The sequence below is a fragment of the Quercus robur genome, chromosome 8 (assembly GCF_932294415.1).
Source record: "Quercus robur chromosome 8, dhQueRobu3.1, whole genome shotgun sequence".
NCBI lineage: Eukaryota > Viridiplantae > Streptophyta > Magnoliopsida > Fagales > Fagaceae > Quercus > Quercus robur.
This window is the reverse complement of record NC_065541.1, coordinates 46,461,227-46,476,540: the sequence shown is the minus strand read 5'-3', so window position 1 is coordinate 46,476,540 and position 15,314 is coordinate 46,461,227. Positions and strand designations below refer to the sequence as shown.

Here is a 15,314-nt window from a genome sequence, read left to right as displayed (position 1 = left end):
GGAAGAACAAATTTGAGCACTTGAATTCTTTGTTCTCTGGACTGTGAGAATTGGATCAATATATGTTGTTTATTTGGAATGCATGACACGAACATTGCCACATTGGTTCCTATGAGTAAGACAAGAACAATCTCTTAAGGTTTCAATAAATTCTCCTCATATCAAATTGTTTTATATTATCTTCTTATCATGTTTAGATTTTCTTCATTTTCTAAAAAAAAAGGTTTAGATTTTCTTCCTAGCATAGTGTCATTTCTTTACATGAGTTTATATTGTAAGATTGAATGAACGCTAAAACTATGTAAATTTGTAGTATAAGAAAGTAATCACAGTTCTTTCCATAGAACTTTGAAATTTATTCTCCTTCCTTAGAACTCATAAGTTATGTATTCTTTATATATAGTTGAGTGATGCATTTGTCCTCGATTGACATGAACTCAATGTTCCCTTTATGGCATGTGGAATGAAGGAGATTAATACAATGTTAGGAAGCACATACATGGACACGGATATGAAGCACATACACGGACACGAATACGAGTACAGGTATATGTATGATACAATAATTTTTGAAAAATTAGGATACAACATGACGGGATACCTATATTAATTAATTATTAAATATATTATCATTTATATTTTTAAATATTGTTGAGCATTTTTATGTTAAACATAGAGCAATAATGGATAATAAAATGAATTCATGACTAATAAATGAAAATTATAAATTATAATACAAACCAAGAATAAGATCCAAAAAAGTAAATTAAAGATAATTAGATAAGTGTTCAAGATTAAAACTAAAAAGAAATAAAAGATAAGTATCGATCCCTCCCGTATCTTGCAATTTTTTTTTTTTAAAGAACACTATTGGAACAAGCGAAGTATTTCAAAAGTGTCGGCACCTTCATAGATACTATTGTGGGTCTTGGAAAAGTGTTAAGGGTGGATTTTCCTTATATCTTTTCTCTGGTGTGTTGAAAGTCACCCATCTAGCCAAGTCTAATTCATGGTGTGAAATACAATGATTTTTTGGAACTCACGTTGCCCCCCCCTCTACCCTTTTTTTTATTATAAAAAAAAAATACAATGATTTTCCAAAAAACACTATCCTACATTGTTATTTCTCCTATATAGCCTACATAAGTTGCAGTGTATGTATACTTGGGAAGTTTTTTTAAAGAATTTGAACGATGAATCTTTTTAAATTATGTTTCAGGAATTTTTTTTTTGCTTCTAGATGCCAATGGTTGGTGGACTGATTTTAACTTTTATGCAGTTGTGAGAGGAAGAAAGTGTTAGTTTGTGCTAAACATTTATGCTATAATAAATATTTACCTTGTTCATATGTTCATTACAACCCTCTTCCTATTGATGTAGATGAAAATATGAGCCTTTGATAAAATCCCATGGAAATCCATTTCCCGTGGGATTTCATCACCAATACCGTCTCTAGAGTCCTCACAATATTTAAATTATTAACACATACCACAATAATAACAAATTTGGATTTTGGCAAGTTTTGTGTTGATCCCTTAGCATGCTAAAACTGGATGCCCATGGTTTGAGATAATTAAGAAGATTTGTGTTGACTTGAACCCTTATGGTTTGTTTGGATTGAGGGGGAGGGAGAGGGAGTGGAGGAAAGTAAAGTAGAGTCCTCCACTCTCCCTCCCTCCTCAATTCAAACAGACCCTTAGTATGCTAAAACCAAGTTGAGCTTAAGAAGATCCCCTCATCCCCAAGAATACATATCAATGATAAGCTCATTCATTTTATTGATGTTCTTATTCAAGTATTAAACTATAAACTTTAATCTTTAATCTTTAATCCTTATTCAAGAATACAAGTAGTGTTTCTCTAATCTTTTTCATTGAGCATTATTCGTGAATGTAGTAATTGTGCATCCATGCAATTCAAGCCAACCCTTTAAATGCATATTGATAAGCCACAACCTGTAAAAATAATATCAATTTTAGTTTGGCAGCGCATCTAAGCACTTGAAGCTATAGCCAGTATTTGAAGGCTACTCCCAAGGATTCCTTCACTTCATATAATTATGCAGTATTTGCAAAACGGGTGGCTGAGGACTGACTATAAACACCAAAAATAAAAGTTAGGTGTTCAAAGAATTATGGACACCATCATTCGGAGGAAAAGTCATTAAATTCACAGCAAAATTTGCTGAATAGTACTTTTTAAGGAAAATTTTAGGTGGATAGCATGAGGGTGAAGTTATTTAGTTATGTAGACTCTTTCTAGAACTCGAGTTTGTTAAACTTGAGTTCTAACCCAAAATCGAGTTTATCAAACTCGAGTTTCAATTAGTTTAGGTTGCGTGGCAGTCTAACATTGTATAACAAATTAGAATTTAAGTTTGCTGAACTCGATTTTGGTTGGAACTTGAGTTTGACAAACTCGAGTTCCAAAAAGAGTTTACATAACTAAGTAATTTCAGTCACATGCTATTCTCCTAAAATTTTCCTTAACAAGTACTATTCGATAAATTTTGCCTTAAATTCACCATTGTAATCTTTTATGTTTGTCAATTCCAGTCCTTTTAACTTTTTTATAGTTCTCACACAATTATCATAAAGTTGAAGGTTGTCATATCTAGAAAATTAAAGTTTAAAAGATACTCAAAATCATTGTTTGGATTGGGAGAAGTAGTGCATTGCTTTTGTAGTGTTAGATTAAATGATAAATTACCAATTGTCTTAACAGCTTAAGCTATTTTGAAATGACAGTGATATATCATGTAGTATGCAAAACATTTATACATAGCCATGGAAGGCCAAAAATTTGAATGCTTTTCTTTTTTTTCCTTATCAATTATAGTGATTCTTAAATATAGTGAAATTATGTTTTGACATAATTAGCTACCAATATGAATTCTGTAGCAATTGAGTATACACTTTATCTCTCTTGATATTCATGTGTGGCGTACGTGATACTTATATTACACATATTTTGAAGTTTTCTTGTATCTATACTGTTTTTGGTTCTTACCTTTCCCCCAAAAAAAAAAAAAAAAAAAACTGTTTTTGGTTTCTTCAGTCTTTTATTCTAACTGCATTATGTGCTATCTACTACAAAATTAGAGTAACTGCTGAATCTTTGTGACGATCTGTGATTGTGATATACAAGGGGTTTTTTTTTTTTGATTTATTTGGCGGGTTTGACTTTCTTTGAGGGCCCATTTTGAAATGTCTAGCCCAAATCCATAATTTTCATATAAAAAACGGGCCGGACAATAAGGCCCAAGTTACACAAAGAGTAAAAGGTAAAAGATAAATAAATATTTTTATTTTTTAATGGAAATAAAAAATTAAAATAAAAAGAAAAAGAAAAAGAAAAACGCTATCCTTAGTTAACGCTACGACGCCTCAATCGTCGTTTCAAGGGTTTCCTCACCTCGTTCAGTGGTATCGTCGAACTCGCTGCTCTCCGGCGTCGTTTTGGCTCTTTTGCTTTAATTTTTTCCAGGTTCCTTTTCTTTCTTATATTTCACTCTCTACTCTCCCTCTTCTGTTTTCTCTTTCTTCATTTTTATTTCCTCGTATTACCTTAAGGCCATGTTTGGTCTCTCCCTGACAATAATGCTGCAAAAACAAAACAAAACAAATCTAAATTCCTCAATCTCTAACTTATATATCTTCACCACCAAACTAGGCTTTAATATTTTTAAAACGTAAAAACCTTTTTTTTATTTCTCTTTTATTTACTTTCATTTTCTTGGAATCCAAACAATGATTCTCCTCCTTTTGGTACTCGGATTAGATTGAAGTTTAGTCTCTATTTGTCTCAACTACGCCTAGGGTTTACAGATTTTAGTATTTTTGTTTTAGTTTGAATTTTTGTGAAGAAGTTTATTTATTTATTTTTTATGGCAATTGGATGCTAATGTTTTTTTAGGTTTTGAGTACTGTAACTTAGTCATTAAGCTCTGTTTGTTTCAGTAGGAAAATAAATTGTGTAAGAGAAATGGAGAAATTTCAGTTTTTATTTTTTATTTTTTTATTACTTTAGTGAATTGATAAAGTTAAGATTGTGTGATGATTGGTGTGTTAAGGGTTTGTTTGTTTTGACAGAAAAAACTCTGTAGAAAGAAAATTTTATTCATGTTCAATTTGGTTTTGTCACTGTATTTGGGTCATGGAAAAATGAAGGTGTTAAAAGTAAGATATATTTCTGCTTCAAAAAAAAGGTATAGAAAAGTGCTAATCTCTTGAAAATAATTTAAAATGCTTAGATACAAAATGAGTTCTTGTTGCTGACATTAAAGAAGAGTTGGAGGGAAAACATGATTACATACACAAAGATAAGAATTGAGGTTTAGTTTTGAAGCAGGCCTTCTTAAGTAAGAAGGAACGTCTTCAAGGCAAGGCGATTTCGTGTACCCACCCCTAGTAAACCCCAGATGCACGACATTAATGACATTCATAGGTTTTTAGAGTTCTAATCACTCTAGTAAAGGATTTAATATTGACCTATATAAAGGCATTGTTGTAGTCAATAAAATTGAGAGTGAGATTAATTTAAAAAAATTCGTGCTGCCTATTTTAAGTTTAAGTTTTGAGGGTGTGATTGTTTAGGAAAACCTTGGTGTGATGGCCTAGTGTTCTATCTATCTAATTTCATGTTCTATCCACCATTTTAACACCTAACAACCATTAACATATTCAACATTCAATCTTTATTTTACTTACCCCTTAAACATTAATTCTTATATCAGCCCTTCAAGATTTCATCAAGATATCTTAACTTAGTGCTGAATTCTTTAGAACAGCCACTTCAAGCAAAAATGCTGAATGATAGGACTGTATCCAAGCCGTCTATTTTAGGACCCCTTATAAGTGGAATTAGCAACCTTTTTAAGCAAAATGAAATACATTTAAGGAGTTTTATGACTTGAATTCATCACACTAGTCTTTTACTGCTGTTGGACATGTGTTGAGGATCCAGGCTTAATTTTTTTTTTCAAATTTCTTATTCTTGCTTGCAAATGAGGTCTTAACACGTTATATTTACAGTTTTCTGAAAATATTTCTTGGTAGAAAGAATTTTATATTTTTAACTTGTAAAAATATATTACTTTTTGGGCAATGATATTAATCTTTACTTCAGGAAATATTGTGTTAAAAAATATGGAGACAAGTGCTGCATTGAGGCTTCATGTAATTGCTGAAAATATTTTAACTTTTTATGGGAAAAACTTTTTCCCAGCCTCCATCTGTTTTAAGGAGAATTTCAGCATATGGAGACTTTTTTTTCCTGTCTATTTTAGGAAAATTTTAGTAAAATTGTTTTTATAATAATTTAAAAATTTTTAATAATGGAAACAAAAAGAAGTTTATTGAATAAGAAGAAAATTGTGGTTAGGAGACATTTTGTCTTGATGAGAATTGAGGACAATTGATGAATTTGCTTTTAGTCTTACAATATTCAATCTTGTAAGTGGAAACCTTACGTCCTTACCATTTGTTTGCTTGTTGCATTAGTTCATGGAAAAGTAGAGAATCCTTGAAAGTGTTAGAAAGCTTTAAAATAGATGTCATTTTTAAGTGCTATTTCTTTCCTTTACCTTGTTCTTTTTTAGAATAGTACTGTTTAGAGGAAAATTCAAGAAAAAAAAGTCTGGAGAAAATTGCCATTTGAAAAGAGAGATTGTTTTAGAGAAATTTTGTTAAATGTCTTCTGTAGGAGCAAGGCAAATGGTTAAGATATTCAATGAAGGTCGTACTTTTTTTATTTTAGAATAGTGCCTTTTCTTTCCACCACTTGTTTTCTTTGCTATCTCTGCTGTTGTACATCTTGGAAACACAAGGCAAATGGTTAAGTTTTTCAATGAAGGTCCTTTAATTTATTTATCAGATTGACCTCTCTGAAAAGAACAGTTAACCTAATCAAGCTCAGATTAGCCTTGAAGTGCCCTGGGACCACAGCTTATGAAGGGAAGGTCGTTAGTTCCCCATCCCCCTTTCCTCAGGGCCAAAGACACTCCCAAAAAAAAAATAAAAAAATAAAAAAATAAATAAAACATAAAAAATAAAAGAAGAAGAAAGTCAAGCCAATATGAGCTCCTGCTGATTTACATATGGTAAACCCAAGCTTGAATCAAGTTTTAACCCTGAATGACTTCCCCTTTTTAGAGTGTTGTGGTACTGCCTCTAAAACTGTGCCAGTTTGATCGATCATAATTGCTTTTGATTATAAATTTTATCATTGCATTAATTAGAAAATTTTAGCTAATATGTCAGTATGTTGTCTTCAATTAATTCATGGGTCTAATACGTTTTTGTCTCTTTTTTGGACAGTTTTTGTCAGTGGTACTGATGGAGGTAGCAGTGGCAGACCCCTATGTGACCAATCCTGGACCAATTGATAGTTTGGTACTCTATGATCAAGAGAAGCATGTTTCATCAGCAGTTTGGGATGGGCAGGTACAGTTTACCATTACGCGGGGCTTGATGAATCTTTTTAGTAGTAGTATACTTATTGCACAACAACAACAACAACTTATTGTATGTATAGTAATACTTCATTAACATATTAACAGGAGCGTGGTGCGCTTCGATGTCACGAACACACTTCAAAGCTTGATCAATGGGCACTTACAGAAAAACAGATGGAGTTGGTAGAGAAGGCTGGTTTTCACTACTTGAGATTGATTCCGGCAATTAGTCTAGACAACCCACTTATCTCTGCACTAGTTGAGAGGTGGAGGAGAGAAACCAACACATTTCACTTGAATGTTGGAGAAATGACAGTAACCCTTAAAGATGTAGCACTCTTGCTTGGCCTGGCGATTGATGGAGAACCTGTAATAGGTATAACATATACTACGTGCAGTTCAGTTTGTGAAAAGTATCTTGGGAGAGCACCAGAGTCTGGTTACACAAGTGGTGGAATGGTGAAGCTAAGTTGGTTGAAGGAGTTCTTTTTCCGATGTCCTGAAGATGCACCAATTGAAGTGATTGAGCAGCATACGCGTGCTTACCTTCTCTATCTTGTAGGCAGCACAATATTTTCCACAACTACTGGGAATAAAGTCCCTGTCATGTATCTTCCATTGTTTGACGATTTTGAACAATGTGGAAAGTATGCATGGGGGGCAGCAGCATTGGGATTCTTGTATAGGGCCCTTGGAAATGCCTCTCTTAGATCTCAAAGCACTATCAGTGGCTGTTTGACACTACTACAGGTTATTTTCATGTGCCTGTCCTGATTTTTTTTTTCTTCTTCATATGGTGTTTTTGGTCTACATTGCCTGTATGCTATCTTTGATTAGTTGTAATATTTTTGCAGTGTTGGAGTTACTTTCACCTGAATGTTGGGCGACCAAAGCTCAATCATGATCCAATGCATGATCGCTTTCCATTTGTGCTAAAGTGGAAGGGTAAACAAAGTGGCCCAACAGCAAACCGTGATGTAGTTTTTTACCGTAAGGCTTTGGATTCCTTGAAACCTAGTGATGTAAGTTTTCTTTTATTTTTCAAATATGTTGTTCATTTTTATAATTATTATTTGGGGAAAAATTCACAAAACCCCCAAGTGGTCACTCCCCCACCCCCTCTCTAAAAACAAGGAACACTCTTTAAGTTTTTGAGTGTGACGCTTCATCCCGTGTGGTATTGCTTTATGTGTAAACGATTAATTATGTAACGCTTAACCCCTTTGGAATTTTTGAGTATAACACAGCCCCCTATGGAATTGCTTATGTGAAAGTGCATCTCTAAATATGAGCACGTGTCATCACATGAGCAACTCAATGTTCATTTTAATGGATGTTTAATGATTTACACATAAAACAATGCCACTGCAAGGGGGGGGGGGGGGGGGGTGTTACATTTTTAAACTTCTTGAGGGTTCCGCACTTTATGGATAAACCATGGGGGTTTGTGTACTTTTCTCTGTTATTTGAATATCTAGAATTTTAATTCAGTTGGTATGGTGGTTGTCATATAGGTGGAGTGGCTTCCTTACAGAAATATGGATAGTATGGTAATTCCTGAAGATATTAAAAGTACTCTAATTCTTGGAAGGTCCAAGACAATGTTGATATGCTTTGACAAGGCAGAAAGACATCTCCCAAATCGCTGCCTAAGGCAATATGGCATGCTTCAATCGATTCCCGAGGATGTGCAGCGATGGGAGAGAAAGAGTCGTGGTGTTGATGGTGGGGTTGACTTGTCGGGGAAAATGGAATCAGAGCTTAACGAATGGTTGGATCGACGACTCCATATTGTGGAAGGTGATGATGGTGCAGATGAGAATGAGTACATGCTGTGGTTTCTCAGAATCACTCGTAAATTTGTAGGGAGGCCTATTTCTCTCTCATCCGAGTTTCAAAGAACAGTAAGTCTGTGCTGTATCAGTTTATGTTTGAGAAAAATTGTAAATGAATTTTACATATTTGAATAATTTATTCAATTTTTTTGGTAGAATGCTGGTTTGAGGGATATTGCACACATAGCAGATACGTTCTCAACAAAAGGGTTGGATCACCAACAAATTGATTCAATTTCAAGGATCAGGTTTATTGCACATGAGTGCCTGAGGGACCAAGTTGGAGGTCCAGTCATAGTGTCAGAAAGCCCACAAACTGAACTTGGGAAAAGGGTAAGAGGAAAGGAGAGGGTAAGAAGGAAGGGTAGTGGAAAGCGTTTCCGGAAGGATGATCAAGTGCAGTATAATGAAGCTAGCGATGATGATCAATCTCAGATTTGTGGTGCTGCAATTGGGGTTGATCAACTACAACTACACCATGCTGGTAGAGATGTAGAGCATTCCCAGATATGTTCTGTAGATACTGTAGTCAATCATTTGCAGCTAATTCATGCGGCAGATGAGGGTGAGAAAGTACAACATTGCAATGCAAATGTTGAGGCTGAACTCTCTGAGCCAAGTCATGCAGCTGGCAAGCAAGAAAATGCAGAGGTAAGCCATGTGACTGGCAAGGAAGAAAATGTAAAGTTAAGCCATGCTGCTGGCAAGGAAGAAAATGCAGAGGTAAGCAATTCAGTCGGCAAGGAAAAAAACGCAGCGGTAAGCCATTCAGTTAACAAGGAAGAAAAAGAAGAGTTAAGCCCAACTGATATGGTTGATGATAAACAGCTACCTCAAGAACCTAAGGAAGTTGATGACTTGCAGCTTTCTGATGAAACGAAGGGGGTAAATGACTCTCAGATATCTGATTCAACAAAAGAGGTTCTTGACTCCCCACTTTGTGATGCAGCTACGGAGGTTACTGTGTCACAGCTTTCTGTTGCAACTAATGAGGTTAATGACTCCAAGCTTTCACATGATACTCGTGAGAGTGATCCACATACTACTAAAGAAGCATATGATGTTGTTCCACCATCATCTCTTGAAATTCGTGAGGATATTGCTCAAAAGGGTGATTGTAGTGTAGTAGTATAAGATAAAGAAATAACCATGTGATTTTGTAGATCTGTTTCAGTCTTGATTACTGAAGATGTCTATTACATAAAGCAATTATTATAGATGTTCTCTCTTTTTCTGTATCTCTCTCTCTGCACTATATTGCTTTCTACAGCTCAGGAATCTAAACCATTTTATCATGACAGCAGACCAAGACTAACAGTAGCAGAAATTCAGGGCTAGAGTGATCTTATGTTACTACATCTGACAAATCCGATTAAGTTGATCAGTACTGTTATAGGTTGGATCATTTGAGTATCCATGATATCTGACCCTGCTCTCATAACATCTTTTGTGGTTTGTAGAATTAGATTTCATTAGTGTGGGAGATTATTGGAAGTTTGGTTTCAGTAGAGAACTGAATTATGTTCCAGAAATCCTTAATCTAGAATGAATATATCATCTCAATCCAGCATTTTACTAATTGCGCTATGTCAATTTCGATTTCATAAAAATGTTGTAAATGGGTATAAGTTGGTTTTATACTGGTATTGAGGCATGCAGACAATATATCTTGTGTCCGATGCTGTAATGGATTTTGAAATTTCCTCACAAACTAAGCCTAATCTCCCTGACCTCTGGAGGAGTAAGTTTCAAAAATTAATACTGTAGTCTTATTTTCTTCTTAGCTTTTGGTCTAACACATTTATGTTCTCAATCACCATTTTATTTTCATAGGTTTGGTAAAGAAATACTTGTATCAAGGAAGCACTATAAGTCTATAATAGTAAAGTAGGTAGGGGCATAGGCAAAGGTGTGCAAGACATCTTCTCCAAGAAATCCTAGTCCAGCAGGTGGTGGCGGACTTATTAGGGGCAGGAGTGGTGATTGGATTGGGGATCTTCCTCATTCATGAGGAATAACCACCAGTGTGGCAGCGAAGTTGTGGGCTTTTCACCATGGGTAGATCCTAGCTACAGAGCTAGGCATCGATTTTCTGCTTATCAAAATGGTTGCCAAAGAACTAGTTGTGTTGGTTAACAGTCACAGGATCCCAAATAATCTGCTTACTAGCATTGTTAGTGAATGCTGGAATTTGATTCAAGTTTTTACCCAATGCTGCCAAACGCACAACTACAAGTCTACAAGGAAACTAATGCATGTGGGGACGCTCTGCCAAGAAGAGTTTGTCAGCAAGAAATTTTGTGTTCATTTATTTTGAATCACCTGCAGAAGCAATTTTACTGTTTTGACTCTATAATCTGTAATACTATTTATTCCCCGTTTTATATTAACTGCTAGTTGGTGTAATGAACTGTCCTTTTCTTTACTTTCTTTTTTTTTTTTTTTGCCGAAACTTTTCTTTACTTTCTTCACCCACACCATATATCATAGTGTTATCAATGGCCCTTTAAAACATGACAATCTTATTCAAATAGTCGTACTCGTACGTGATGTTGAGTTGATTCATTTTGTTTAAAAAGCTTCACTATCCAGTACAAACATTTTGCTTTTAGAAGGCCATCATTCTTATTCCTCACGTCTCTCTTTTACCTTGGCTTACACAAAATATAAAACCACCATCACTTAGGGAAAAAAATGTTAAGACAAAAGGGACCCATAAATCTGAATTCCAGTGTACCACTTCGGGCTCTTGTTTTTTTTAGAGTCCTCTGTTGCATTTGTGTAAGGGTAATTCAGTTTTAAAAGAGAGACTGTACCACTACTTGGGAATCATATTCAGTAGAATCAAGTTAGGCTAAATTATTGTCAAGTTTTCATTAATAACTTAGATTTTTAGGCTAAATTACAAATTACATTCTCTAATTTTGCCTAAAATTTAATTCAATACTCTAACTTCACTTTTATTAAATTCAGTCATCTAACTTTACTTTCATTAAATTCAGTCACCTAACTCTCAATTTGTTCAATTCAATTTTTTAGTTAGTCTCTATCAAAATTGAGCCGTTATGGAACCCAAAATGACGTAGTTTAATTTTGTATTGAATGAAATTGAAAGTTAACAGCGCAATTTTGATGGAGACTAACAGAAAGACTGAATGGAACACAATTGAAAGTTAGAGGATTAAATTAAACAAAAGTGAAGTTAGAGGACTAAATTGAATTTTAAGCAAAGTTAGAGAGTGCAATTTGTAAAAATCGCCTTCTTTTTATGTTCATGATTTTGAGTAATGTGTTTATGTGAATTTTAAGGCGTTTGCTATTAATAGAAAACTTGAAAAATATATATTTTTTCAATAATTTAAGATTAACAGCAGGCTAGAATTAAAATTACAAGTGAATATTTTTTTGGTCCAGTATAAAAAAATTGAAAAAGAAAATGCATTTAAAAAAATTACAATGTGAATATGTTAAATTCATGAATGAAAAGTAAATATAATTAATCTTGCTATGGACATCGAAAGAATCACTGAAATTTTCACATCTTACTCACGTACCATTTGAGACAGAGATAGTGCTTGACTCGATCCACCACAACATATAGACATATGAATGGTGTGACAAAAGTTGATAAAACTCATGGTATCGGTAGACTCTTTGCAAATATAATTAACCTTCAAATGAATGAAGTATAACTTTTCGATATTCTCATATCGAAAAGTCTAGAAACACTTAAATTTTACAAAAATTTTTTACACACCCTCATTGCTTTTGTATCGTAGTCAGTGGGTCCAAGTGAAGTGAACCATGAAAGTGTTAATTTGAGAAAATTTTGAGAAAATCTGTGAATGCAATTTTTGTGTTATAACTTTTGTCATAATTTTGATGTGGTTGACTGTAAATGGTAGAGAAAATATAATAGACCTATGTAAAAGTGATAAACAATCACTCATAATTTGTTATATCAAAGTTACAATATGAGTTGTCATCTTATAACAACTAATGAAATTTTCTATGTAATTTTTCAATGCTTGTATAAGGCTTGAGCAATGTTACATATACAAAAAAAAATTGACAATATTTTTTACACTAATTGAGTTAACAAACTTATACTAATTCTAATCTAAATGCACAATTAACCTTACTTTTTTATTTACCATGGAAAATCTTCCACGTAAAAGTGTCAAATTTATAGTCGAATTTTGTGTCTATCTCAAGGGCTCTTCTCTTATTTCTGTCAGGGGTATTTAATCCTTTTCCACTGCTTTAATAATTGATTTTCACATGTCTGGGAAGATGAAACACGCCCGTTTATATCCAACAGAGCTCCCCATCCTTCAAAAAAAGCTCCCCACCGTTCTCTCTCTCTCTCTCTCTCTCTCTCTCTCTCTCTCTCGCGTTCTCTCTATGTTTTCAATCTATGACAGTATGACCCTACCTGGGCTTTACATTCTTACCCAAATGTCATGAGCCACTAGTAATCACTACCCCACCCATCAGTTCAAATCAACTTTTTCTTTGCATCTCTCTCTCTCTCTCTATCATAGTCATATGGTTGATGGTTCTGTCCCCCTGAAAGAATGAAATGAAACTCACTTCTAAAATCACCCAAACAGCTGCCACTCCTGATCAGACACCTCCATACCTCAAAACACAATGTGCTATTCCTTCTCGCTCTCTACTCTCACCCTTCTTCTTCTTTTCCTCTCACTAGCTTCTCCCAACACTACCAATGCAAAGAAACAACCCCCCAACAACATGCTTCCATCTGAAGCAGAGACTCTTTTCAAGATCATGGAATCCATGTCTTCTGATCAAGTTTGGAGAATCTCCCATCCCAACCCTTGTCAGCCTGGTTCATCCTGGCCTGGAATAGAGTGCAAATCAGCTCAGGACAACCACCTACATGTTACTAGGCTTGACTTTGGGACCCCACCAAACCCAACTTGCAAAAACACAGCCACATTTCCTTCACAAATACTAGCTCTTCCTTACTTGCAATCTGCGTTCTTCTTCAACTGTTTCACTCACACCAAAACCACCCTCTCTTTTTCAAAAATCGGAGAATCTAATTCTTCACTCCAACAAATTAGTCTAAGATCAAACCCAGCACTCATAGGTCCAATCCCACCTCAAATTTCTTCACTGAAGTCCTTACAAATCCTCACATTGTCCCAGAACCGCCTCACTGGGCAAATCCCAGTTACAATTTTTAGCGTGAACTCTTTAGTACACCTTGATTTGAGCTATAACATGCTCACAGGTGCTATACCATCCCAAGTAGGTAATCTCAAAAATCTCGTAGGCCTTGATTTGAGCTATAACTCACTAACAGGGTCAATCCCAGTGACAGTTGGCCAACTGGGTCTGCTTCAAAAGTTGGACTTGAGCTCGAATTCGCTTACTGGTGCTATTCCTGATAGCATTGAGAAGCTCAACTTGTTGGCGTTTATGGCTTTGAGCAACAACAAACTGCGTGGACACTTTCCAAGAGGATTGGCAAAGTTGCAAAGCTTGCAGTACTTCATTATGGATGACAATCCTATGAATGTGCCTCTCCCAGTAGAGTTTGGTGACCTTGTGAAACTACAAGAGCTCAGGCTTGCCAATTCAGGCTATTCAGGCACTATACCACCAAGCTTTTCACAGCTTATGAATCTAAGCACTTTGTCTTTGCAAAACAACCGATTAAGTGGTGAGATTCCAGCAGGTTTTGGCAGCCTTCCTCGCATATACCACTTGAATCTTAGCAGAAACTTGCTGTCCGGTGTTGTTCCTTTCGATTCAAGTTTCTTGAATAGACTGAGAAGGAACTTGGATCTTAGTGGAAACCCAGGTCTCTGTTTGAGTCCCTCTGTAGCATATAGGATGAAGATTGGTGTAAGTGTTTGTGGAAGCAACAAGACTAGTGGTTCTGTAATTCAGCCACTGAAATCTCAAGCTCCATCTGGGTTGATCTCCATATCATTCTTTCTATTTGTTCCTTGGGGCCTCCTGGGATTGCATCAAATATTGTTTCCAGTATGAATTTAAGCTATTCTAGTTTTTTTTTATGATGCTTTTGTTTTTTTTGGTTTTTATAATTTTTATAATGTATTAAGCTATTCTAGTTCACTTCTGCCTTATTAATTTAATTTATTTTTGTGGGTTTTGTATAAATGAACCGTGCGCCTTTTAAATCATCTATTTTTAGTAATATTTTTGTGAGAATGGGAAAAATTGTCAATATTTTTAATTTTTTTTTTTTTTTTTTTTCTAAAAATAGTTAATTACTGTGTGGCTAAGGCATACATATTAGTAAAATCCAAATTATTATTGTGTCTAATAGGATTTGTTGATGGGGCTGATCACTGTTCACTGTGTTCAGGGCTCCAGGTTCTGTCATCATGTCATGCATTGGCGCTCTGAGTGCATATTTCGGTAACTGCAAAAGTTCAGCAAAATTTTGAGGTTTTACTGTTACAGCGTATTTCTAGGATCGAACAGACCTCTGTCTGTGTAGCTCTAGTAAGCGCTATTATTTTCTGAATTTTACCATCTGCTTTTATAGGCCTTGTCGATTATGTTTTATCTAGTGTGTTTGGCTCGGGATTAAAAATGAAAACTATTTCTATATTTAGTTTATTTTTGTTACTATTTATAAATTTTATTGTACTTTTTGATACTATTTACAGACCCTACGAAACTATTTTAACTAACTTTTACCTTTATTTATAGTATTTTTAGTAATAATTTTTCAGTTTTAGTAAAACAAACGGTATCTAAACACACTCTTAGGCTCTCGATGGTTGAAATGGAAAAGCGAATAGAAAAGATTTTGGGGGTATTTGGTAGGGGTGTTTAGATAACAGTTTTCAGTTTTAAATACCCTTACATGTATTTCTATAATATTTTTTAACCCACGCATATTTCCATAACACTTAAACAATAATACTAAAACTTTTTCTAGCCAAATGAGTCATTTTGTTTTTCTCTAGCATATTTGATTGGGACAATGAAAAAGTGAAGAGATGATAAATTATTTTATT

General features: G+C 34.6%; 2 protein-coding genes across 4 annotated transcripts; both read left to right on the top strand.

Annotated features, from left to right (window-relative positions):
- The first annotated feature begins 3,345 nt into the window (after window positions 1-3,345).
- On the top strand, window positions 3,346-9,506 carry LOC126696549 (protein MAIN-LIKE 2). 2 transcript variants are annotated; one of them, XM_050393269.1, is made up of 6 exons: window positions 3,346-3,486; window positions 6,318-6,443; window positions 6,560-7,204; window positions 7,309-7,476; window positions 7,969-8,358; window positions 8,446-9,506. In XM_050393269.1, the coding sequence occupies exons 2-6, from the start codon at window positions 6,336-6,338 to the stop codon at window positions 9,421-9,423; spliced, it is 2,289 nt and encodes a 762-aa protein (XP_050249226.1). In that variant the 5' UTR covers window positions 3,346-3,486; window positions 6,318-6,335; the 3' UTR covers window positions 9,424-9,506. The 2 variants fall into 2 exon arrangements, with proteins under 2 accessions (XP_050249226.1, XP_050249225.1); XM_050393268.1 differs by lacking the exon at window positions 3,346-3,486 and adding an exon at window positions 3,572-3,691.
- A 3,153-nt stretch (window positions 9,507-12,659) lies between these two features.
- Window positions 12,660-14,880, top strand: LOC126696544 (receptor like protein 29). Of its 2 annotated transcripts, none has more exons than XM_050393263.1 (2): window positions 12,660-14,307; window positions 14,662-14,880. In XM_050393263.1, exons 1-2 carry the CDS (start codon window positions 12,943-12,945, stop codon window positions 14,692-14,694), a joined length of 1,398 nt encoding a protein of 465 aa, XP_050249220.1. In that variant the 5' UTR covers window positions 12,660-12,942; the 3' UTR covers window positions 14,695-14,880. The 2 variants fall into 2 exon arrangements, with proteins under 2 accessions (XP_050249220.1, XP_050249219.1); XM_050393262.1 differs by having other exon boundaries at window positions 14,654-14,880.
- Window positions 14,881-15,314: the final 434 nt, after the last annotated feature.

Coding starts and splice junctions, on each gene's coding strand:
- LOC126696549 (XM_050393269.1), top strand. CDS start 6,336: ATGGAGGTAGCAGTGGCAGACCCCTATGTGACCAATCCTGGACCAATT. Junction 6,444..6,559: donor CAGCAGTTTGGGATGGGCAG/GTACAGTTTACC, acceptor ACATATTAACAG/GAGCGTGGTGCGCTTCGATG. Junction 7,477..7,968: donor ATTCCTTGAAACCTAGTGAT/GTAAGTTTTCTT, acceptor GTTGTCATATAG/GTGGAGTGGCTTCCTTACAG.
- LOC126696544 (XM_050393262.1), top strand. CDS start 12,943: ATGTGCTATTCCTTCTCGCTCTCTACTCTCACCCTTCTTCTTCTTTTC. Junction 14,308..14,653: donor TGCATCAAATATTGTTTCCA/GTATGAATTTAA, acceptor CACTGTGTTCAG/GGCTCCAGGTTCTGTCATCA.